This window comes from Diorhabda sublineata, chromosome X, assembly GCF_026230105.1.
Source record: "Diorhabda sublineata isolate icDioSubl1.1 chromosome X, icDioSubl1.1, whole genome shotgun sequence".
NCBI classification, from domain to species: domain Eukaryota; kingdom Metazoa; phylum Arthropoda; class Insecta; order Coleoptera; family Chrysomelidae; genus Diorhabda; species Diorhabda sublineata.
The window spans coordinates 15,126,075-15,151,142 of NC_079485.1; the positions used below are offsets into that span (position 1 = coordinate 15,126,075).

Sequence of the window (25,068 nt, forward strand, 5' to 3'; positions counted from 1 at the left end):
TTTTTTCTCGAATTATCAGTTTTGATTTGCTTTTTTCTTTGGCCTCTTCCAAATTTGGGGTAGAGTTTAAGACAGAAGTTCCCTGACGTTTCCTTGGCTTTCGCTTTCCCTGGCCTGAAACAAATGATCCGATCGGAACTGAAATTCAATCAGCCGGTGTAACCAAAATTGAAACCCCACGTGTTGAATTTTGCAAGTTTTTCTGAGTGGCTGTAGGAATGATGAGGGGAGGTTTTATGGCGGAAGTATTTTTTGAACTAGGTCCAGGTTGACCATTATCATCAGTCAGAACATTAGCAGCTTTTTAGACGGGAGGATCTATGGCGGAAGCATTTTCTGAACTAGGTCCAGGTTGAGCATTATTATCGGTAAGGCCATTTGTAGCCTGTTGGACAGAACCATCGACTACAATATTTGTAGTTTCAGATGCTTGAAACATATAGTCAGGGAACACATCAGGGTTTATTGGGTAGATGCCTGTTTTAGCAAATCCATAAGTGGCATTCTTGACTGTAGCCGCTTTTCCATACGCTTCATTTAGCAGACCACCAATTTGAAACTGTGTCACAACTCGTCTAGGATGAGCTTTGAGCCATCTGGTTATTGCTTGGTCATAATGTCTTGAGTGGCCCAAAAAATGCCACATCGAGAGGTTGCATTCGATGTGTGCAATGAGGTGGCAGACACAAAAGCACAATGCCATTTTCTTTGGCGTACACAAGGGCATCGAGATATTTATGACTTGCATGTCCATCCACGATTAACAAAACCTTTTCAGTGGGAGATGCCTTGACATATTTTTGGAAATGTTGCAGCCACTGTAAAAACACTGGGCCAGTCATCCAGCCGGACTCCTGGGCAATGCATAAAGTTCCTGCAGGTGCATGGTCAGCCAATTCTTTTTTCATATTTTTCCGGGGAAAAATTAGGGCAGGCGGAATAAAGTTTCCAGCGGTGTACATGCAGCAAACAACTGTTACATGAGAACCTCTTTCAGCGCTGGTGATTGCTCCTACTTGCTTCCGACCGGCTGTAGCAAATATTTTCTGCGGGCGCTGCACTGCAGATAGAGCAGATTCATCTGCATTGTATATCCTCATGGGGTCGATATTTTCTTTTTGCATGATCTGGTCGAAGACCTTTAAAAACTGAGCCACTTGAGGCTTATTAAATGCCTGCGCTCTTGCTGCGGATGTAGCTTCGGGTTTACGCAGTATTATATCTCGATTTCTTTTCCGAAATCCTCTTAACCAGTCTTTTCCTGCAGCCTTTTTCTGAATATTAAACTGGTGCTCAAACCCATTTTTTACTGCTAAATTGTAGGCTAACTCCAGTACGTCTTGTCTTGTGAGTCCAAAGAACCTTGATTCTAGTTCGTCTGAAGATTCTATTAAAAACTTATCGATATCCTCTTTATTAATTACTGTAGACTTCTTCGTTTTATACCCTACGGATGTTTTCTTCAAAAACGTTGTTAATTTAAAATATTTGCTTATGTCGATATTTCTTCTGGTACGTAGCATGGCCTTCAGCTTCGAATATAAACTCCACAACGAAGAAGATTTCAGCGTTTCTGATTTTTCTGACAAATATGCCAATAACACATACTCACATATGCTTATTACCTTCTTTTCCAGGCACCATTTTTCAAAAATTTAGTATGTTTGTTCATATCGTGTCCAGGACTTCGATCGTTGCTTGGGTGGTCGCCTTAACAACTTCATCTGGTATAATTTCATCTTCCATTAATTCACAATCAAATGCATCATTTTGAATATCCATTTTATAATAAATGTCAAATGTCAAGTTTTCAACTAAACTTCAAAATATGTTATAGTTATTTTATAGTTTTAACTAATACAAAACTCGGTTACTATAGAAACCAATTTACCACTATCTTAGATTAACTATTTTATTGTTTTTTTCATTAAAGATAAGCCGGAAAGTAAATAAAAATGAGTCCGGAAAAAGCTTTTACCCTGAGTCAAAAAAAAATTTGTTATATTATAATAAATAACCATGAAAGTTCTTATTGAATTCAACAACTACGTTTATGTTACATCCAGTATAATGTAGGCATGACCCAACAATGGGACTAAATGCTTACACACGCTACGTAACAAATTACGTCAAATCGCAGCTTGGCATGGCACAAATCGACCGCAATACGTACTATAAATCACTTCTCGGACACGAAGAAACAACTTAAGTGCGAATATGATTGATATAGTTGTATGGGGCTCAGTATTCCATGTTGTCTTGTGGTCCCGTCTTCTCTGTGGTCAAGCATTCCGTTTGATGTTATTCATTTTTCATGGGAGTCGCACTATACTACCCTGTCCATTCGTGCTCTCGTTTCATGGAGTACCTACGATTTATCAACTTCTTGACCCTTACGTCAGATGATCGCTCTCGCGGGATTAAGATAACCTTTTTTGTAACTAGAAGTATTTTTTAAGATGTCGGTGTTCCGGTTCAATGTGAAAGGGCATTGAAATATTCAATTAAATTCGAAATGTATAATTTTTATGCAGATTTATCACGAGGGAGAGGATAAAAAGCAAGTAAATAAATATTTATTAACGATAAACAGCATAAAATCTATTTAGGTATTTGATAAAATAGAAAACAAATTTGTTCAACTTCTAGTTGTTATCGGATTTTTATACCACTTTCTGAATTGAACTGTATGCTGAATAAGGGCTCTTCCAACCTAAGGGTGTCAAATCTAGGTAAAAAGATGTGATAAGACGATGAAAAACTTAGGAAATTGAGGATAATAAAAATGATATAAGAAGAATTACCAGAAATTTGTGAAAACCATAGTGCCATAATGCTACAACTATAAAGAAACTTTTGTACGTCTATTTAAATTGAAATTTATTTCTTCACCTACAAAAAAATCATTGATAGAGGCGATTCTATAATTCTTTAATTAGTATAAACCTTAAGGGGTCAAATCTGGACTGTTCCTCATCTTTCGCAACAATTTATGTATTGATTTGTCTGTATGGAGTTTGATACGAGGGTTGTAGCTTAAGTGTTGATATACAGGGTGTCCTACGACGAGTTAAAACTATTTGTATATGACAAAATACTTGAAATAATGAAAATTTCTACGTTTGGGTTTTCGGATACGATCTTTTTAACTAAAATATTTTCAAAGATGGCCGGTTCTTCCGAGTTATGTAAATTTGCTTTCAATACATGTGCTTTCTTTGCTGCAATATATCCAGATAGACCACGATAGAAATCGCACATTGTTTGAGAATACTTAACAATTTGAAGATATTCGATTCATTTTAAGCAAAAATTAATCGAATTGAACCATTTGTGACAATAATAAGATATGCTACAACATTTTATGGATTGATGGAATTTCGAATTTTTAGCTCACAATCTTCTCTAGGTGTTAATACTTCTGAGTAAACCTCTTGTTTCATGTGACCCCATTTAAAAAAATTTGTTAACCACCTGTCATCAAATTGCTCTTCTAAAAATGTATGTATTTATGACGATTGAATTGTAAGCAGGAGCACCGTCATGAATAAAAAAGTTTGTTTAATTCGTCTGGTGGCAAGCGGTCTAAATAATTTTGTTTTAAATTTCTTAACATATCATCTTTCACCTAAAAATTAAAAAATATTAAAGCAGTGTTTTTTACATCATTAATTGATTGTGTTTTCTAACTATTCAAATTCCCATAGTAAAAATGAAGTGTATATTATTTGATTATTTCTAATAGTAAAAAAGACATTGAACTATCTAAAAAGCACTTTTTTGGTTAAATGAAGATTATTTTGACTCCAATAATGGGAATTGTGTCTATTGAATAGTCCATTTTTCGTGAATTCCGATTCGTCACACCAAATTATGTTTTTTAAAAAATTTTCGTCTTTCTGACAAATTGTAAGAATAGGGATGCATTTTATGTTTTTGTAAAATACGGTTAATCGACGATTTTCTTACTGCAAGATCTCTTACAGCAACACCCCTGAACGCATTAAAATAGAAAAAACCGGGTGATTCTATTTGAAAAAATTGAGAAATTTGATATTTATGAAGTTAAACTTTGAGCACTTTTTATACAAACCCTGTATGAAATGAAAAATGTTTCATCATGATTCAAATACGTCTGACTTTGCTTGAAGTAACCGAACAGAAACCAGAAATTTCATATTTATAAAGGTATCTCGTAAAGAAATAATTAATAAGAGTCTGCAACGGTCAAAGTTTTTACAAAAAATTAATAACTCAAAAAGTATGCATTTTTCGAAAAAAGTTTTACTTAGAGTTTTCGTAGACTTTAAAATATATCAATATTCAGGGTGTTCTATTTAAAATAACATAGTTACAGTCGACTTCCGGTAGAACCGGAAGTTGACCGTTTTTGAAAATATTTTAGTTAAAAAGATCGTACTCAAAAACCAAACGCAAAAATTTTTATGATTTTATTATGAGTATTTTGCCATATTCAGATAGTCGTAACTCGTCGTGGGACACCCCGTATAGCAACACTATGTCAAATCTGACATCTGAATTTTTAATGGTGAACGTACTCAGAACGTGTTATCATACAAGTGCTATTTGAGCTGAGATACTTGGTCAGAAAATGGAATTAAATCGCAAACATTTTCATATGATGATTTTCTATTATTTTCGAGGTGAATCAAAGCAACATCAGTATGCCGATCAACTCGCTTCGCCTTTTGGTGATGAAGCACCAACTTGAGCCACAGTGTTTCGCTGGTTTTCCAAATGCAATCGCGGTCGCACAAACATCGATTTTGACAAAAAAATGTTCATTTCGATTGGTGCAAAGAAATGCTGAAAGAAGACGCCTATAATATATTATTTGACCAATTATGAATCAATGAAATCGAAACTGAATCGACTGTATAGTTTTTTCAAGATGAGCCAAATCCAATAAAAGTTGTTCGCGAACGAAGCAGTCCGAAGCTAATGAATGCCTGTTTTTTCGGAATAACTGGACATGTTTCTCCATCGTAAACTTCCACGATTCAACTATGAATCAAATCACAGCTCACACTTCTTTATTTTTCTTCGCTTGCCACTATTATTACTATTATCGATCGTTGGCACTCACATTGACTAATTTAATACAGCACGGTAAAGCTGAGTAGTTAACTTTCCGAACCATTGGAGAGGAATTTTCAATCACAATGTTGTGCTCTGACTTTCTGCTTCTACATTATATTGCTTTGCATCACCAAGTGAAGAATATCGTATTTTACAGTGTTGCGCATCATATCACCAAAGTATTCTAACTAACACCTGGAATATTCCTGAAGTTTTGTTCATGTGCTCAAGATTCTCGTTATTCACCATTCTATTGACACAGCTTAAACCAATATCTCAAACGCTTCCAAACGTCTGAGCAGACTTTTTTTGAGCGTCTATACCTCCAAGCCGTAAAGTACAGAAAATTCATAACATCTTACCATCCTCATACGCAGATCATGGTTGCAAAGATTTTTTTTTTATTTTTATGAATCTCGCTTTCGCTTTTGATATTCTTGCTCGAATCTCCAAGCTAGGATCCTCATCTATTGTTTCCTCCGGAAGTATAATAACTCCGGAGAAGTTCGATAATTTTTCTACTTTTTCTACTCGATCTATTTGTGCATTATCAACCATCAATTCTCTTTTTTCACATTTTTTTGTTTAGTTATGATCTTATAATTAGTGCTCTTGGTATTAATCTTTGGTCCGTAATTTTGGAAGGCTATAACAAGATGGTTTTTGAACCTCTTAAAACGGGATGGTTATAAAATTAAAATGCAATGAATATATAATTTACCCTTGCCTTACGACTCTTTTTATTTCAACCTCATTGGAACTTTGGTCAAGTAAGGTTAGATTAGGAATCGTGTAGATGATGCCTTACATCTGATGCCAGTATAGATTAGCAATAATACGTATAATTTTATCATCTAGAGGTGACTTTTTCAGAGTTTCTAGCATCTTATCATGTCTTATTCTATAAAATACTTTTCGAAACTTGACAGCACATATATAAACAACGTGGTTCATATTTCTACATCTTTGAGTTGTAAACAATGCTTCAAGCGTACCCAATCTATTTCGGAAACGGGTGTTTTTTTCATACTGTTATAGATTATTGAAAATATTGCTCATAAGGTTGCTTGAAGTTCTAAATGACCTGGTTGAATATCTTTACTTTTATACCAGTTTCACCAAGCAGCTTGATTATTTCTGGGTGAACTCTATCTATTCCTGCTTTTCCGTTACTTTTCCGATACTAGACCCAGTTGTTGCTTTGCATTCTTTTCTCAACGTTCAAGCTGCTTTTCGATGTCGAGTATTTTGTGTCCCTTTTTTATGGTCAATAATATTGATTGTTCATGTTGAACTTGAGCTTCTAATGTCAGATGAAAAAATTGTAATTGCTTTTTGCGCAATCTTGTGCACCCCATACTACCCTGAAATCGCTCTTTATTATTCTTTGATATTTTTTTCTCTTTCAATGAAAAAAGTGTTTCGTCCGTCATTGACATTTGTTTTCTATTAGTTTTACTTCCTGAAGATTTTTGCTTTGTTCCAAACAACTTACAATTCATTCTGATCTTTAAATAGTACAATGGTACAAATTTAGTGACCATGGAACTAGATTCTTTTAGACTTGTTTCAATTTTACTTGAATTAGAGACTAATTCTATTGACGTCTTACGTCCTAAACCGTCCAGAATCTTCCAATTTTCACCCGAACATCCTGAGAAAACAAAATTTAAAGAATGTAAAGCTCTTTTATCTTTCATAATAAAAAATGTTCAGTATCTTAATGCTTATAATTTGTGATTGTTCGGCAAACAACAAATATTCTATTCAATCAACAATTTTTTTCGAAACTATTTGATTGTCGTGTCCTGAAGCGATATTGATGTACACGAAACAAGGTCACTTGTAATTGAATCGAATAAAAAATGAAAACGTTATCTGTTTTGTTGTATGTATAAAATAATCCAATTTACCTCTACGGGTTATGTGATGAAATTATTCGAAAATCCCAATGACATTATATTTTACATACAAATTGGATGCATCACTTCGCGTTCATTCGAAATAATAATCTTTTTACTTTATGTTATTCTCTAAATTTCTTAATTTTAATGTCTTTTAATAGTTTTTATTTTTATAATCAAGCAAATAAAGCAAACATGAAACAAGAGTGAGAAAAATAACAAGAGATACAAACAAGTCAGAAACTATTTATAGTGAATCAGAGATTATTTCTCAACTAGAAAAAAAGTTAAATCATAAGAAATGACTGCTAAAAATCATACAAAGATAGAAAATATTCGCAAGAAATATTGAATTGAATATTGATTGAAAAGAAGGAAGAACAAGATAATGAGGATATGTTTAATAGTCAGATTAAAGAGAATATGGAGAACGTGGCAATAAAACACCAAAGTGGACAAACTTTAATATATTTTCCGAGTTTTCGAATACTTATGTATTTATCGTCTAGGACTGAAATTATGGTCAAATATAATATAAGAAATATGTATACATATTTTTATATATTTACTAGATTTCTTCAACCATTTGAGTGAATTTATTTATTTTTCTCTTTAATTTTTTGGTTTCGTTGTTTCCATGAAATAATGACAACTTCGATGAAATATAACATTTTTATATTAGACAACTAAGCATTTTCAAAACAATAATTAATATATGATGATTAAAATATTTGTAGAATAGATAAAAACATATTAGTAGATATTTAAAAAACATTATTAAAAACTTACGAGTAGTATTAGAATCAATGTATTTACCTCGAAATTTCAATATAACGATATTATACCAGGTAGATTGAAATAAACTAATTGATCAATTTATGGTAAATTTGACTGAGATTTTTTATATCTTGTCTATCATTAACAGAACATTTATCTTGGTTTATGTATATCATTTCTTCGATTAATAATTTTTGGTCGCTCGTGTCGAACTAAGATTTTCGTTTTTTTAAAATCAAATTCATGATTTTTTTTTCATGGTTCTGTAGAACAGTTGATGCATTTTTGGTGTGTTTGTGACCATTTATTCTGTTCTCCAAGTATTGTGTAGTCATTCCTAGATAATTTTTAGAACAATTCAGAAATAGTATGGAATATATAATATTTAATTTCTTGGTGTCATAGTTTTGTTTTTTGTTGTAGTGAGTAGTGGTGATATTGTGTTGTGTGATCTATGACCTATATTGATGTTATGTTTCGATAAAATGTATTCAAATATTTGTGTAGTTGGATTTATATTGTTCTTATTGTATAATTTATATGTGCGTTGTCGGATGATTCTATTAATTTGATTTTCTGAGTATTGATTATTCCTCAAAGTATTTTTGAGTTTTTCTATTACTTCACGGTAATATTCTGGAGAAGTTAATTTTAATGCTCTATCTGTTAAACCTATAATGATGCTGTTTTTTGTGATTTAGCATGACATGAGCTATAATTAAGATATCTTCCAGACCATGTTTCTTTTGTATAATATTCAATTTTTATTTTATTATTGATTTGTCATGTGTAATAAATTTATTTTGTTGTTATTTTAAATTTCTAAATTGGATTGGATACTTGGGTTAACTTTATCAAAGTTATGAAGAAATGTATTGTATTTGTTACTAGGAATTACCGCTGAACAATCGTCAACGTATCTTTTGAAAAACACTACATCAATATCCGGATCATCCAGTATCTTGTCTTCTACATATTCCATAACAATTCGCGCTTTTCCTTGGTCTTCCTCTTTTTCTTGCTCCTCCTTGTCCTATATTATTTTTTTGTTACTCTAAAATCTAGCTTTTTCTGTATGTGACACAGCCACTCTATTCTTTCGAGTCCTATTATTTTGCTTAGTTCTGCTTCTCCAAATAGATTCCTTATTTCATTATTTATTCTCATCAGTCCCTCCTTTATAACGCATAGTGTCCTTCTAGGTATTTTTATTATTTATTGCGTAACTCTGGTTTACTTTTTTGACGTCAAACTTTACACTGACACTTCTAATAAGTTATTGTTCGTTACTATGGTAACGCAATATTTTGTTTATGCATTGATCTGGTCTAGGCTAACTAGATATCAAAACATCCTTGTACATACCCCATTAAATAATTTTCTGTAATAAGTGCTTTGTCCCTGATATTTACGATATTATCCAAGATATAATGTTACTTGAATTTATCCACAATAATTTCAAAGATACTGACCTGATATAATTTTCGTCGTTAAAGCCTAATTAGTTTTCATTGAAATATTAATTTTCTTTGATAGCGACTGAACATTGAAATTTATTCACCGGAAATCAATAATCTATCAAATTTCCTTACGAGGTATTAGTGTTCTGAACTCCTGTCTAATCGCTATCTCTTGTTTCAACTTTATCGAAAACTCCCAGCCACTAATCTCATTATGTTACCAACAGGAAACCCAATTTATATGATAGATAACTTGGTGCTTACTTAATATGTATAGATTCCAACATGTTTATGCAGTGGCGCGGAAGATGTCAAAAAGAAGTCAGAAAGTCAATTTATTGACTCTATTTAAACTAAACTTTATCTCTTTACATACAAGACACTACTATAGGCGACTTAATAAAAAAACAATACACAAAGCAACAAAAAATGAAGAAGAAAACTACGAAAGTGATACAAATAACAAGGTAATAGGATGTGATAAAATGATAAAAAGTTTATGAAGTCAAGGAAAATAATAAAAACTACAGAAAATATGGAAAGAAGAGAAATTTCAAAAAAACATAAAACATCGAACCCAACTCCTAATAACATCTTGAAGCTTAAACACGTAACTTCAAAACTCAAACATATATCATCACCTTCTTGATTCATAGAGCTTCGTGATTATGAGTCTAATTGGTGTGGAGATAGAGAGCTTCAAGCTACCAAGTAATGATTATCTATATAAAAATGTCTAAACAGAGTGTCTCGCCCAAGAACCAGCACAGAGATGCTCATAGTTGCATCTCTGAGACCTCAAGAACTAGGACCCAAAATTTCGAAAAAAATAAATGTTTTCAAATACTAAATCTGGTTCACTGTATAAGACTGTTAATGGTATTAAGTTATGGTAAGTAGAAGGTGATCAAATCATTTTGAAAGGTTACTTGAGGGTGATCTAACCTCAAAATTTCACAGAAGCTTTTCATCTACTAGTTGATTTGTACAATTTAATTTTCATACTATGAACAATTCAATTCTAAAATTTTCATAAAACTGTTATTTTTAAGAGAGAATCGAATAACCATAGACATTTTTTCAACAATTATTCAAAAAGTTATGAAAAAGTATAGAGTTCGCTATGAATTTATAAATCAAATTTGATCATTTGCGAGATGAAGAACTATTTGGATACCATTGAGGATCAAGGGCATATAAGCACTAGAACTTCATCTAGAAAGAGTGACATATCAAGATCATCCATATCATGCAAGTGCAAGAATTGTTACTTCAAGACTTGATTTAGCATATTTATATCAATTTCTTTTACGTCAGAATATCCATTTTCAAATATTTTTACTAATAAGGCTGGCTTTACTTGTAAATCCTCATGAAATTTTCAACGTGAGCTTAAGATTAATTTTTGTGTCGGCCTTATTGGTGATTATTTGATCGGACCAGTTATTATACTAAACACGGCTAGCTGACGAAACCTATTCTCCAAAATACTCTTCCATATTTATTTGACGATTTGCCATTAATATTGAAATATTATTTTAATGTCAACATAAGAAACTTTTCATGAAACCAATATCCAAATATTGGATTGGATGAGGAACTAATAATTGTCCTCAAGGTTGGCCTCCCTGTTCAACGAACCTCAATAAATGTGATTATTTTCTTAAGAACAGAAGAAGAAGGAGCATATCACTTGTTCGCTAAATTAAAATTTTTCACTCATTAAAAAAATTTTAGTAATTCAATTACTGGAAGAGCTGAGGTGCAAGTTCTCAATTTTGATGTATAAATTCCTAGCCAACTCTTGACTAACTACTCTGGGATGCAGCTTGGTATGGAATCGTCATATTTTGCTATGTATACATGTATCTAAAATTGTGGTGACAATCAACGGCAGTTTTCTATTATAATAGGAGACTCGCCGATTCTCGTAATGTTTCTAAAGAACCATAGTTCATTGTGAATGATCTAGAAGAAATAAGGCTTCTTCATTGAGCATAATCTATATTTCACATGATTACTTTGTGAATGTAGCCAAAAATTTACCAAATTCTATAACTCCTTCTCATGTTCCGCTTTCATATTTTCTTGATGCTAATGCTAACTTACACAGTTTCTTCTTTATGCCCGTAGTTTTAGCAGACCTTCCCAGAACAATTGATGACATCAAAAATAAATACTCATCTGGAACTGATGAACGATCAAAAATGTTTTCGAGTCTGCCCGATTACACATTAAATCACTTTTCCCAATTGCCTTAAGACGCCTATAATTATACCTCTGCATAAAGGAGATAAAAATCAAGCATCGAATTATCGCCCAATTGCACACCTTCCCACGTTATCTAAGATCTTAGAAAGATTGGCCAAAAAAAGACTTTTATTATTCTTTTTTAAATATAAAATACTTACTACTCATCAATGTGGGTTTTTAAGAAACAAATGATGCTATATTCTCCCTCCTAAATAATGTCTACTCTAGCCTACAGACATCACTCCACAGCAACTTTTTGTGATTTGTCTAAGGCTTTCGATTGTGTTAATCAAAATATTTTTATTAACAAATTGCAGCACTAAGGTACGAAGTCAGCTTGTAAGGGTTGATACACCGATGTCTTCTTGCAAGTCAATAGAATGTGGAGTGCCTCAAGGTTCAGTACTAGGCTCCATTGTGTTTCTTCTGTTTATAAACGACATCGACTATCTAGACATCAGTGGTGAATTATATCTATTTGCAGAAAACATAACACTCTTGGAGCAGCCCTGATCTGACGGCACATCGTAGGACCATATCTAGTGACCTAATCACCATTAAATCATGGTGCAACTCTAATATCGGTCTCAACGTTTTATCATCTAAAAATACATTGCAGTCTTTTTATTATATAACACGCTGAGATCAGTTTCCAAAGAAATTATCCATCTCTTTAACAGTCTGTCGTCGCTTCTCCCTTCCCTTCTGGGGTATGTGTGGTGCGACTCAATTTGAGCGAATCTTCAAGCTACAAAAGAGAGCTGTTAGATATTGTTAGATTAAAAATTCTGACTCTCCCTTCTTCATTCATCTTCGAGAATCCGTTCAAAATTAGTCGAGGGCTCAATATTTTACAATGCAAAAAAATGCATAATCACTTGCTAATTGAAATCAAATTAATTCCGGACCTGCTGCATACTGGTTTAATTTTTGCTATGGACTTTCATACTAATTATTATCTATTACTATTACTTATAATTTTGTTACTCATTGTGGTTTTTTCTGTATATTGAGGTTTTATTTTATTTGTTTTATCTTTATTTAGGTATTTGTTTTTAGTTTGTTTTTAAGTTTTTTACAAGCTTTTGCTTACAAATTATAACAATTTTTTCACAATAAAGCATTTCTCTCTCTCTTTCTCTCTGCTCCAAATGTCCAGTAATATAGTGCACATTCAAAATTCGAATTCCTCAAAACAGTACGTTACTATGAGTCTTTAGATTAGCAAATTTATTTTTTTAATTCAGATATACTTAACCCTGTTGAAATTTGAATTGTTAAACCACTGGATACAGGTCGCCTCTAGATATTTAAGTGATTTAGATTCATTTATAACTCAAATAGAGCATGGGGATGTATGTAATCACTTCAATTTTATAATATATTCAGGTATAGTTTAGAAATTAGGGCTTTCATTCAGAAAAATATATTATTCCACCTGTTCTGTTCTTTCCCTTAATTTATGTCAGTTCCTGTTTGCTATATAGGGAATATCAAGCAATAACGATGTCTGTTATACATCTAGCTAGATAATATGAGACCATATTATTATTGTGTATTGATATACTTTTGAATTATATTTGTTTTCTCCTGATGAACTTCCAGTATAGTCCTATTGAAAATTTCCTACTGTACAAAAACCGAATATTTGTTGTCACTACATTCTTTTATTTTCTTTGCTTTGCTTCATTGTTTGACTGTTTGTGAGTGAACCTGCAAATTTTGATTTGAAGTTTAAGGTACTTAGAATAAGCAAAAAAACGCTTTAAATAATAATCAAACTGAAAAGCATCGGTTGCATTCTATAACATTTTTTAAACCAACTTTACATTTTGTAAGCAGTCTGATTCTCAGTCCGGAGGCTGTCCGAATTATTTAACCGATTCTTCATCAATTTTGTTAATAAGTTCGTAATGGCTGTCTAGGGTAAGATAGTGATACGAAACCATCGATTGTACTATTGAAAATTATCGATACTTTGTTATGCTATCATTTACTATCTAACCTAACATTCTCGTCATTCTTAGTTCTTAGACAAGAGAAAAGTCATCAGGCATCAAGATCTTTCTTTGATGACTACTTACATGAAAATGGATAAATTCCTAAAAACTACTCACAGCAGTTCAAGTAAGAGCAAAACAAAGACACATTTTACCCACACTATGAACTGTTAAAATTAAAGTTTCGACTTACTTCGATCTCAATCAATTGTCACTTGTCACATTTTAAACTGATTTTCATATAGAAGACACCTAAAATCGAGAAAATTATCACGAAAAACATATAAAAAAGTCTAAGAAATAAAAAGTTCAGGAAAGTTATTTATGTTTCGTTTAACTTTGAAAATCCATCATCTGTATTAATCTGTCAAGTGATCTTCGTCATAGTATTCCTTAGAACTAAAAAAGCAACCTTTTTGTCTGTAAATACATAAAAAGCCTCAAATAAAACAACATTTTCTAAGATGTATGTCCAAGTGAGCCGGTGCATCGCGTCTGTTTTCTTAAATTGGACGTCGAGTCGGTACAAGTGAATGTTCATAAATCTTTCCGGAGAGAATGTGCACGGAAAGATAATTGGATAGGAGCGACGTGAATTTATTTCCGTATTTAACGCTATCAGAAGAGATTTGTTGAATTTGTTTTAACGTTCTCGACGGGCTATTTCGATGATAGTCATTGAAAGTTGTGACGGTGTTGATGCGAAAGATAATAAATTTCAACAAGCAAATACCGCTTTCTTGATACTTCATGGTCGGTATTAAGAGGGTAGAATTGATTTATTTACTTTCGACGAAAAATGGTTAAAGACCTATTTGGAAAATTCTGCTTTAAACAGTCCTAATCGAGTTAATAGAGTTCGCTAGCACTTCTTCTCTATTTAATCGAGTTATCTCTTATTTCCTGCAATCCTTTTATTTTTGTTTTAATATTTCAATCCTACTGACTCATAAAAACTACGACAAATGATGATAATTATTTATTATATAAGGGAAAATAATATAGTATTTTTCATGTGCCTATAATACACAATTTTTTTCGGGGTCGAATGATTGAATATTGAAAAATCATATTATAATATTCATGTCATTCAATTTGTTGGCTATGTTGAAATCAAAAAGCTGTCAATTTAATTTTGAGATTTAATTTGAAAAAAGGAGCTTAGTAATTGTTTAGAAATTACGTTCAATACTATAAAGTACCGGAATTAGCCAAAGCAGCGTCAATAAAATTATTGCCAGCTAAATCGCAGAAAAATTACGAAACCACTAATTACAATTCTAAAACAGAAAGGGAAAGGTTACAAGCCCAAGAAAGCTGAGATATGACGAGTACACAAATTGGTGATTTTTTAAATAATGCTCCGAATGAATTATATCTAATGGTCAAGGTTGTTGTTTTGGAATTGCAAGAGCTCGTCGAATTTGTGAACTCAACCAGGTAGCATGAGATGATATTGAAGATTCAGGATCGTTATTAATTGTGAAGCTTGAGGAAACAAAGAATGATGTGAACAGGAGATTTGTAGTTACTGAAAAATATGTTTTACCAAATGTATCTAATTCTTGGTCCAGCAGCTACAGAGGTTCGCCGCAGATGCCAATTTTCTGCAATGTGAAATGTTAACTCAGATACAGGTCATTCATTTCGAAGATTGCTAAACTATTAGATGAACGTGGGGAAGATTTGTTGAAACTAAAGAAACAAGACGGTTGGAAATTACCAACGATCTCTGAAGTTGTTGATGTTGATGAATCGGTACCACACAAGACAGAAATAGCTAATAAAGTGTTGAGGACGTGTGAAATAACACCTCATTTGCGACCAAGTACATTAACAGGAGTTGTGATGACAGGAAGAAATATAATTTATTTCAACACAAGAAAACTTGATGGCGGCCATCTGAGGGGTACGTCTAAGGATGCTCGATACCCGCGCAGAGCCATGTATGGAGTACAGCGACTGAGAGGAAGATCGTACCTGGTTGAAGACGTTGAGGTGGAACTATTCCAGCTAGGGATTCGACGCTGGAGGTACCATACTCAGGACAGAAAGGATTGGTAGTCGATTGTTGAGAATTGAGAAGGCCCTAGTTCTCAAAGGACCGTAGTGCCGATCATAGAAGAAGAATATACAGGTCATTCATTTCGAAGATCGTTTTCTAAACTATCAGATGAATGTGGGGAAGATTTGATGAAACTAAAGAAACAAGGCGGTTGGAAGTCATCAACGATTTATGAAGTTGTTGATGTTTATGAATCGGTACTACACAAGAGAGAAATAGCTAATAAAGTGTTGAGGTAGTGCGGTAGTGCTGAAATAACACCGGATTTACATCATGGGGAGTTGTGATAGCAGGAAGAAATATAATTTATTTCAACACAAGATAATTCGACTATTGTACAGAATAGTTGAAAAAACGTATGATTCACGCCGTGCATATTTAATAATTATACTTTTGATATAAACGTTATTGTGACTGTATTGTATAATGAAAAATCTAAAATTAAACATCTACCTACCGGGAAAAAGTGACCTATCAACAGAGATAAAATGTCATTATTTTTACCGTCACAGAAAATAGTTTTTATTTCTTATTATGAAACTGTAGTGGCAAGAGGTCAAGGAATAAAACATTATTTAATACAAAAAATAGATTTTCCTATTCTTCAGGCTGCCTCTTGTGATAGAGGACTACTATAAAAGTAACAGCAGCATATTGGCCACCAAACCATCCTGTAAATAAAAACTCATTCAGTCATAGTCTGTTGAAGAGTTACATAGACCTTGCATTTATCAAAGTCAACATTTGTTTTTTCTTATACATAAGGGGGGTTGTTATAAGGTTGTTATAAGTTCAAGTTTATTGCATTTTAACACAAATAACCGAAGAAGCTTCATTTAACGCTATAAGTACATTAGATAAACAATATTTGCTGTCATTACAAAATAAGTTTTCAGAAAAAGTAAACCTGAGCCCATACCAAGCCACGGTACAATCCCTGTATTCAGACAAAACACACCCAGCGCCTCCTAAAATCTATATTTGTGTAGGAATCCTCGTATTGGTCTTTCATATCTTGGAGAAATCGTTGGAATAATAGCAAAGCGATATTTCGGACATCCGGAACTAGTTGCAACATTTCCAGAGGCCAGAAAATTAATGGAACTTGGATTCCAAAGTTTCTTGCACCACCATATTTATGGTTTTAATGTTCGAAGGTATCTGTATAACCAGTTTGAAGAACTGTAGATTGGGAGAGATGGATCAATGAAGTGACCACCTACGTAACCTAATTTCACCCCCTTATATATTTCTGTGAGGACATACAAAAAATCGGGTCCACGTTAACCGACCAGATAATTAGAAAGACATTTGGAAAGATTTAGACAAGAAATGCCTGGTATATCTCCGAAAATGATCGAAAGCTCTGAAAATGAGGTCTACCATCTACCAGCACAGTGGTCCTGATGCACTGAAAATCTGGCCAAGAGTCCAAATAGTCAAGTGCTCAGTTATGTCGCAAATAACTTTAAATAAAATTAGCTGCTCATATTTATCACTTTCAAAGATATAGATTTTTATGCGACGGATATTTATATGCGATTATTCCATTGTTTATTTATTCCTTCCGCCATATGGCAAGAGCTAAATGGTGAAAATCTTAGGAAATTACTACAGAAACGAAGGAGAGCATTATTACCGGAAATTTTATTATTTTTGGGTAGAAAATATCTGTGGATCAATTATGTTGTCCTCGGAGAAAAAAGTTCAGCTGAATTCACAACAATTGATAGCGACGATAGCATATAACTTTTATTTAAATAAACACACACAAATTATAATAAATCATTATTATTTCAATATATTTCTGAAATAATATAATATATCAGTTTTTAACAATAGAAACTTACACTGTGGACCACGTTTTGATGTCATTGAGCCCTCTGTGCATCGTCTTGACCAATATCAGATAGTTAACAGGACACAGTAGTGAATACAATTCCTGTAGAAGTTGATCTGGTTTAATAGACTGACAAGTTAAGTTTAAAGTTATTACTAAAATTTTTTCGTGTTTTCTCTCATGTAACCCCTCCTTCTATTCAAATAAAATAATGATGACGTAATAACTTTGACAAATTTTATTTTTTTGTACTCATGTCGAAATAAAATAGTGTTTGATGTGCTTTTGGATTACCTAGAAGAGTGGAGTAAAAAACGAGTAGTGCGTTGGGTATCTAGATATCTTGTCTATGCACGTTCCAAAACGCCGAAAACCATGTGTGACGAAAAACAGGAGCAACGTATCAATCTCAAATTTCTCGTTAAATTCAAAAAAACTCCGACTGAGTGCTATAAATTGTTGGAAGAGGGCTATTCTCTATCGCGTGTGCGTGTTTTTGAGTGGTGTAAGCGCTTTAGTGAGGGCTGAGAGAGCACTGAAGATGACCAGCGCCCAGGTCGTCGAATGAGCATCTGGATGCTTGCCGAGGCTGTAACCGCCTATAAAGAAACGGTTAGAAAAATTTTACACGAGGAATTGCACATGACAAAAGTCTGTGCGAAGTTGGGGCCAAAAAATCTGACTCCTGACCAAAAGCTCTTGCGTCAACGGGTTTGCTCAGATTTCCTTGAAACTAAAAAAAGATCTGCTTTGAAAGAGACCCGATTTGAGTCGCTCCTAAAGGCACTCACCAAAGAAGACTTCCAGTACTGCTTCAATCAATGGAAAAACGGTATGGAAAGGAGTGTGGCTAGGGGAGGGGAGTATATTGGAGAGGATTATTCGAATGTATTTATAATTTTTCTAATAAAACCCTTTTTCTCAACCAGTCTCGTTATTTAATAGCCATACCTCGCATTTGACGAATGCTTTTAATGGTTTTAAGATTTAAGATTTAACAGATTTAACTCCATGAGATTACTCATTTTTGGGATCGATTATAAGAAAACGTCGTAGATTTTTTTCGTAGAACAGAAACTTAATCTAATTTTTTTTTCAGTTGTTCCTGTGGGTGTGCCAACAGTTAGTGTAGATAAAGCAGGTTTAGAACATGGAAGACCCTTAATAGCAGATTGCCATGCCCCTCCATCATACCCTGCCACAAACATCACTCTCTACGTCAATGACGAAAGGGTGGGTATTCAACATATAATTTTTAAATTGTCTATACATAAATGCCATGTTATTTATTACAAAATATTTACAATTCTGTGACGTTGAATACCATGAAAAAGCCGTCGAAAGTTGGAAAGTTTTAATGACCAATACGCTGTATTGTATCGATATGATTTCTTTGAAAATATGTCATTTTGCACTGTGGAAATACTTCATATAATTTGAGATATTAGAAATATTTTCGAATAATGTACAATTGATTTAAACTTTTAACATTGATTTGGATGAAACATAATGCGGCGTATTCAGAATATATTTGAGCAATTAAAATGAACATAATGTTTGCTAACCTAACCTAACAACTTTCGTTTGAGAATGACTCATTGCCAATCACGTAAAAAAGCAATCAACTGATTTTTTTGTGGTACGAATAGAAAATTCTATTACCAAATATTAATCTATAAACCTAAAATTATATAAAATAGTTTGATAAAAGCCCATGACTACTTTTGCAAGTCATCCTCTAAACGAATAAACGGCGATGACGAAAATACATCATTGTGGATTTAAAAATCATTTTTTTGACGTAAAACATCAAACTTAGACATGTTCTTTTGAAAAAAGAAATTTATATAGATATAAATTATAAAAAGAGCAGACGGCCTATCCTAAAGGGACAAAGTGGATATTTTTTTATGTTATCCTTTATAGTTTATTGCGGTCTAATATAAAACAGTATTGGACTATTGGGAATACAGATATTTCTTAAAAACTGCCATCTGTACAACATAATAGGTGAAGAATGTGTGTGAAATATTGAACACAATATTTTTATATATATCCACAGATAAATTTGTGGGCGTGCGAAAACTCGTGATTTTAATACCCGCTATAAAATTTTAACTTCTGTTACAATGTGCCAACTCGTGATTATAATGAAACTCGGGATCTCAATTATCAAATGAAAAACAAATATAAAATATATAGTCAGAGTGTATTTCACCTTAACTTGCCCCTTTTCTGTAAATTCTGTTTTGTAAATTTAAAATCATTAATCACAATTTGTTTCCCTGCTGATTTAAATAAACATCTACTACCAATGCCATTTTTAACTTGTCACAAACACCCATACCACGGTCTCAATTTGAAGAACGAAGAAAGAAGCAACCAATTTATTATTTTAATTTGACAAAGGGTGGTGGCAAAATTGGGGGGTAGAATTTTAACCAATTGTAAGTATGCATTATCATGTTACATGGAATTTTACAAATTACTGCCTCAGCAAATTTTAACAATTCATTTCTCCATCTACCTTTTCATTTACCTGAAATATCCTCGTCTCAAGTTGGCGCATCCTTATCTCGATGTATTAAAAATCGTCGGTAGCGTACCCAAATTTGTGACGATCCCATTATGACATTAAGACAAATATTCGTTATTTTATGTAACTCAATTTTCTACAGTCACAAATGAAATCATAAATAGTGAATTTGATTGATGATAGGAGGGAATTTGATACGATGAGATACCTAAAAACTCATCTATTTCCTTCTAACAAAATTGTTTTCCTCGCTTATTTTTTGTTGGCCATAAAGCCTGGACGGAAACAGGGATCTATACCACTTAAGTGTATATATATATATATATATATATATATATATATATATATATATATATATATATATTACAACGTTGCCCGACTTTTTCCGATATCTAACCGCCATCTGTCTCTATCCTGCCATATATTCTTTGTTAGTTCACTTTCCTGTATTTCCTTATCTGTGCCCTCTCTCAAGCTTCTTCGTCTTCTTTTTCTTTTTTTCCCTTGTGATGTCCACTTTAAGACCTATTCAGGTCCTCTCTGACATGCTTTGTACATGACCAAACCAGATTAGTTGTTTGGTTTTGATGTCATCGATTAATATGTATCCAACTACCATTCTGTCATTCCTCATCCTGTCCCTCTTGGATTTGCCCTCTGCTCTTCTCCAGAAGTCGTCATTAGCATTTGTTCCGTTGATTATTTTATTTACCATCACTCATGAGCTTTCCCCATACAAAAAACTCATTCTCCGATCGATTCTTTCAGCCTGTAGAAACCGAATCACACTTCGCAATTCCCACTTAGCAGATAATAGCGGAGATGTTTACGTGGCTGTAGCACAACGCCGACTGACGCCTGAATGTAATCAATGGCGGAGTGTGTAGTGAAAGAACTTCGCAGTCGTCTACAGTTCATGCTCGCTTTCTTCTGCCCGCGAAGCGTCTGCACGGAGCGATTGAAAAAAACGGCTCTCGTATTCATATTACTCGCTGTTTTTTATTTCTGTTCTATCATCCATGTCGATGTCTTATGCTGTTACTCGATGCATATACATTCAGTTTTTCCTACATCTACTTCGAGACCCCATTTTCTTTACTCTTCTATAAGATTTCGTGTCATGTAGCTCAAATCGTCACGATTCTGTGCTATTACACTTTGTATGGCTGAGAAGCAAATCGTGTATGCTGTAGTGTTCCCTTCCTCTGCATTTCCGCTTCCACATCTTGAGTGCCTGTTCCTAATAGATCTTGATTAACGTTGGCGATAGGCAAAAGCGTTTCATGGATCGCTCTATAAGTCATATGGTACGATCCTTTCTACCCTGGTATATCGATGGGTAAATGCGATCAGCTGACGGATTTTCATTTGTCTACGATTTTTGTTCACTTTTAATAGTTGTTGAATCTTGTTCTCGGTTAAAATCCGCCAGCAGCTCATGGATGATGTACATGAAAAATAAAAAAAATTATTTTTATTATATTTATTATTATATTAATTATCAGATAATTTGATGCATATTTTTAACGAAAAACCACACAAATTTTATTGAGGGATGAATCAGTTTTTGGGGTTGTTGCGTCTAAGTGAAGAATGCTTGAGCACAGGTCAAAGGAAGAATGGATGCTAGATCCATATGTAATTCCGAATGTATACCACGGCGGAAGCTCGGTAATGTAAAAGTAAAGTGCGACTGGAGACCTGGTAAACATTGAAGAGATGTTGAAGAAAGAAGATATATACTGATCAGCAGAAAATCTATCTTCCAGTATAACAACGATCACAAGATTTCCTCGAAACTGTGCAAAGAGTATTTGGAAGAATTAGAAAGAAAGAATGTATTGAAAGTAATGATTTGGCCGTCACAGTCGCTTAACCTCAACCCGATTGATTTGTTGTGAAACCAATTGGACAGGAAAGTCATAAAACAGTGTCCCATTCACATCTTTAGAATATCCTGAAAATGAATAGAACGAAATGGACGACGATTTTCTATCGAATTTGTTGCGAGAATGCCAAAATTGTGCATCGAACTAATAAAAGTAGAAGGGGGTTACATCATTGGATCAAATATTTAAATGTACAGACTGTACTTTTATTATTACTATATTCTTATCTATATATATTCTTAATATCAAAATCGATGAAATTGTTTTCATTTGTTATGTATAGGGTGAGCAAAAACATTTAACCGGTAGAGTTCGCTAGAAGTTAGTTTATAGTACATCACAAAACTGGCAAGTACAACGAATTCGCACGCAGGTCCGAGGATACATTAGAGGTATTCAGAATACGTTCGGAATTAGTTATCTATGCTCCACGAATACGGGATATCAAATATCGAATGTGTTTCATTAGCACCGCGAACGAACAATTCCAAACTGCGCATGAGTCTGATGGAAGAACATGTTCAGGATCTCCACTACGAACAGTGCCAATTACATAATAAACGTTCGCAAGTGTAATTAAATTTTACCGATTTTTGACTACTATAAAAATAAGCGTTTTTATTACGTGAATGAGCTTTCTTTATAAAAAATTGGTTGATGTCTACTTTTATCCGTTGAAGTTGTATGAATATCCGGAAGTACTCCTCATGAAATCCTTTATCGAATATGAGATGATTTTTCTGAATGGAACATTTGAATCTCATGTTTGTATGTAATATATCTCGATTCCGAGTAGGAATATGGTGGCTTTGTAAAGGATGTGCAAGGCGAATGCCAATACTTTCGTTTTATATATTTAAAAGCAGCTTGGAAAAGGAAAAAATAAAAGTGACAAAATAGACAAACGAAAGTATAATAGAAGTTATAATCCATGTTTTGTGTCAAAATAGAAAATATTTGTGCTAGTTTTATATTTTTCTCTATTTCAGATATAGAAGCTTAATTTGACAAGATCGCTGGTTATAAACTGTTAACAGAATAAATTAGTGAAATGGAAGTACGATTAATTTCCAACATAACGTAACCAGAACTTGGTCTCGCTAATAAAATTTTTCGAAATTCTGTGAATATATTTCATTCAAAAATAAAAATAATAATAATTACATGTGGTAAGTCAATGAAATCGCTATCTTCATTTGTCGTCCAATTTTGCTGACGAGTTCTCCCCATTTCCTTCTATTTTCGACTATTCTCGTAGCATCTTTCCATGTCATGTTAATCTGTAGCAGTTCTTTATCGTTAGTTCTTCTACATGTTCGCCACTTTCTCTTGTACTTGTTGCATGTATGGATTTGGGGTCTCGTTATCACTGCACCCCAAAGGATCTATTGTGTCCGCCTTTCTTGCTACGATACTAGAAAATCCAGTATTTACAGCTGATCCATCAATCCCACTCTGATTTTAAAAAGTCTAGAATGTGTGATGGTTGTAATTGCCAGATCTAGTGTCGTTAGGTGTTTGCTGATTCATTCAGCAGTTTCCCAGAAGTGTCTTTGCCTATATCAGCCTTTGTAGGTTGTCCCAATAATTGATTTTGCTTCTATCTACCTTTTTTGTCAGTGCTTTTTTCATTGTTCTGTAGCTGATACCACAGAAGCATTTGGGTCCCATGAAGGACTTGTCTGTCTCCGCTTCACCGAGCTTATCAGCTATTCCATTTCCCTTCGCTCCGATGTGTCTCGGAATCCATTGTAGGGTAACTTTATTTTTCTTGCCTTGCTAGTTTCATTTTCTAGGCAATCAGAAACGAGTTTGAATTTATGATACTTAAGTTTAGAGCTCTAATATATCGGACTATCGGACAGGATGTGAAAGTTCCTCTCTAGATTGAACTGAAAACATTTTTCAATAGCATATATTTCTGCTTGGAGAATGCTTGGTGAGCTGCTCAGGCTTTCAGAGTGTTTGGTTCTGGGCTCAATTTCGTCTACTCTTTCTGATCTATCCGTATACCATTTAATGGCATTTCTGTTCATTTCTCGTATGGTGTTTTCGTCCCACTTGCTTTTACAGTTTATTATGGAGGTGAAGTTATTCTCAAAGGTAAATTTTTTCGATACAACGTCCTGAGGCATATCCCAGAGTTTTCTTTGACGCTTCTGCTTGTTGTATTATAATTTAATGCTTGTCTCATTATGTTTGTAGCTGATTTCCATATACAAAATTTCCAATACAAAAGAAAGCAATTCGAGCTTTGAGCGATCCAGAGTTAACCAGACTTAACTTGGAAAGAAAGGTCGCCGACCTGACTCTGTTTTACCGATACTACCACGACAGATGATCTTCCGAGTTGTCTAACATAATTCCACCTAGAGCAGTATTTGCTCCATAGGCAGAACGTCAATATATCGGGATCCCATCCTTTGGAAAAGTGCAAGCCCGTGGAAAAATCTACCTAGGCATGCTTTTTGTAAGCCCTACCACCAACATAAGTTCAAGATCATCATCAAAACATAAATAGTAAAATTGCTCGACTTGATCTTTTTCTTCTAAATAGATGGCGCTTTCTGTATCGGCTTTGCTGTGTCGTAATATCTTTATTCGTTTTTCTGTTTATGTGATTTCTATTTGCAGTTGATTACTGACCTTTCATCCTCTGTTTTCCTCATTATCTAATGTATTGCAATATTAAGCAGGGCTGGTGGAAGAGCATATCCCTGTCTCACTCCCTTTTCGCTTTAAATATACTGGAAGAATTGTTCTTCCGATTGTATCCTGGCTGTGCGATCGTTATAAAAAATTTATGTTATTCTGGTGTCCTTATCTGATAATGTTTTAAGATGTTCTACATCACTCCTCCGTTTATAGAGTCAAATGCTTTCAAGAAGTCTATAAAGTTTAACCAGATATCTCAATTTTATTCTTGAATTTTATTCGCTCAAATATTATTGTGAGGGATGCAATATAGTCAATGAAAACTACTATAAATTTCGTTTTTTTATCCATATTATCACTAATTACAAATTATTAGACTTTAAAAGTCACGACAGATTATAGCAAATCAATATCCTTTCTAGGCATTCTCCAGAGCCGAAACTTCTATTTGAATCCAAAGACGTAGAGTAGTCCATAAGTTTGGTTATGTCCATCGTAAATTTTGAATAAACGTGCAACAGCGCATGTATTAGCTAATTAACAATTAGCCGTCCTCATACGGCGCGGTGGTTCAAACTACGTCCCTCAA

General features: G+C 33.6%; 1 protein-coding gene across 1 annotated transcript in view; it reads left to right on the forward strand.

Moving 5' to 3' along the window:
* LOC130450598 (uncharacterized) overlaps window positions 1-25,068 on the forward strand; it is an 85,507-nt gene that overhangs the window by 37,928 nt on the left and 22,511 nt on the right. Inside the window, exon 4 of the mRNA XM_056789067.1 lies at window positions 18,499-18,632. Within this exon, the coding sequence (XP_056645045.1) occupies window positions 18,499-18,632 (134 nt within the window). The remainder of the gene's footprint in view (window positions 1-18,498; window positions 18,633-25,068) is intronic.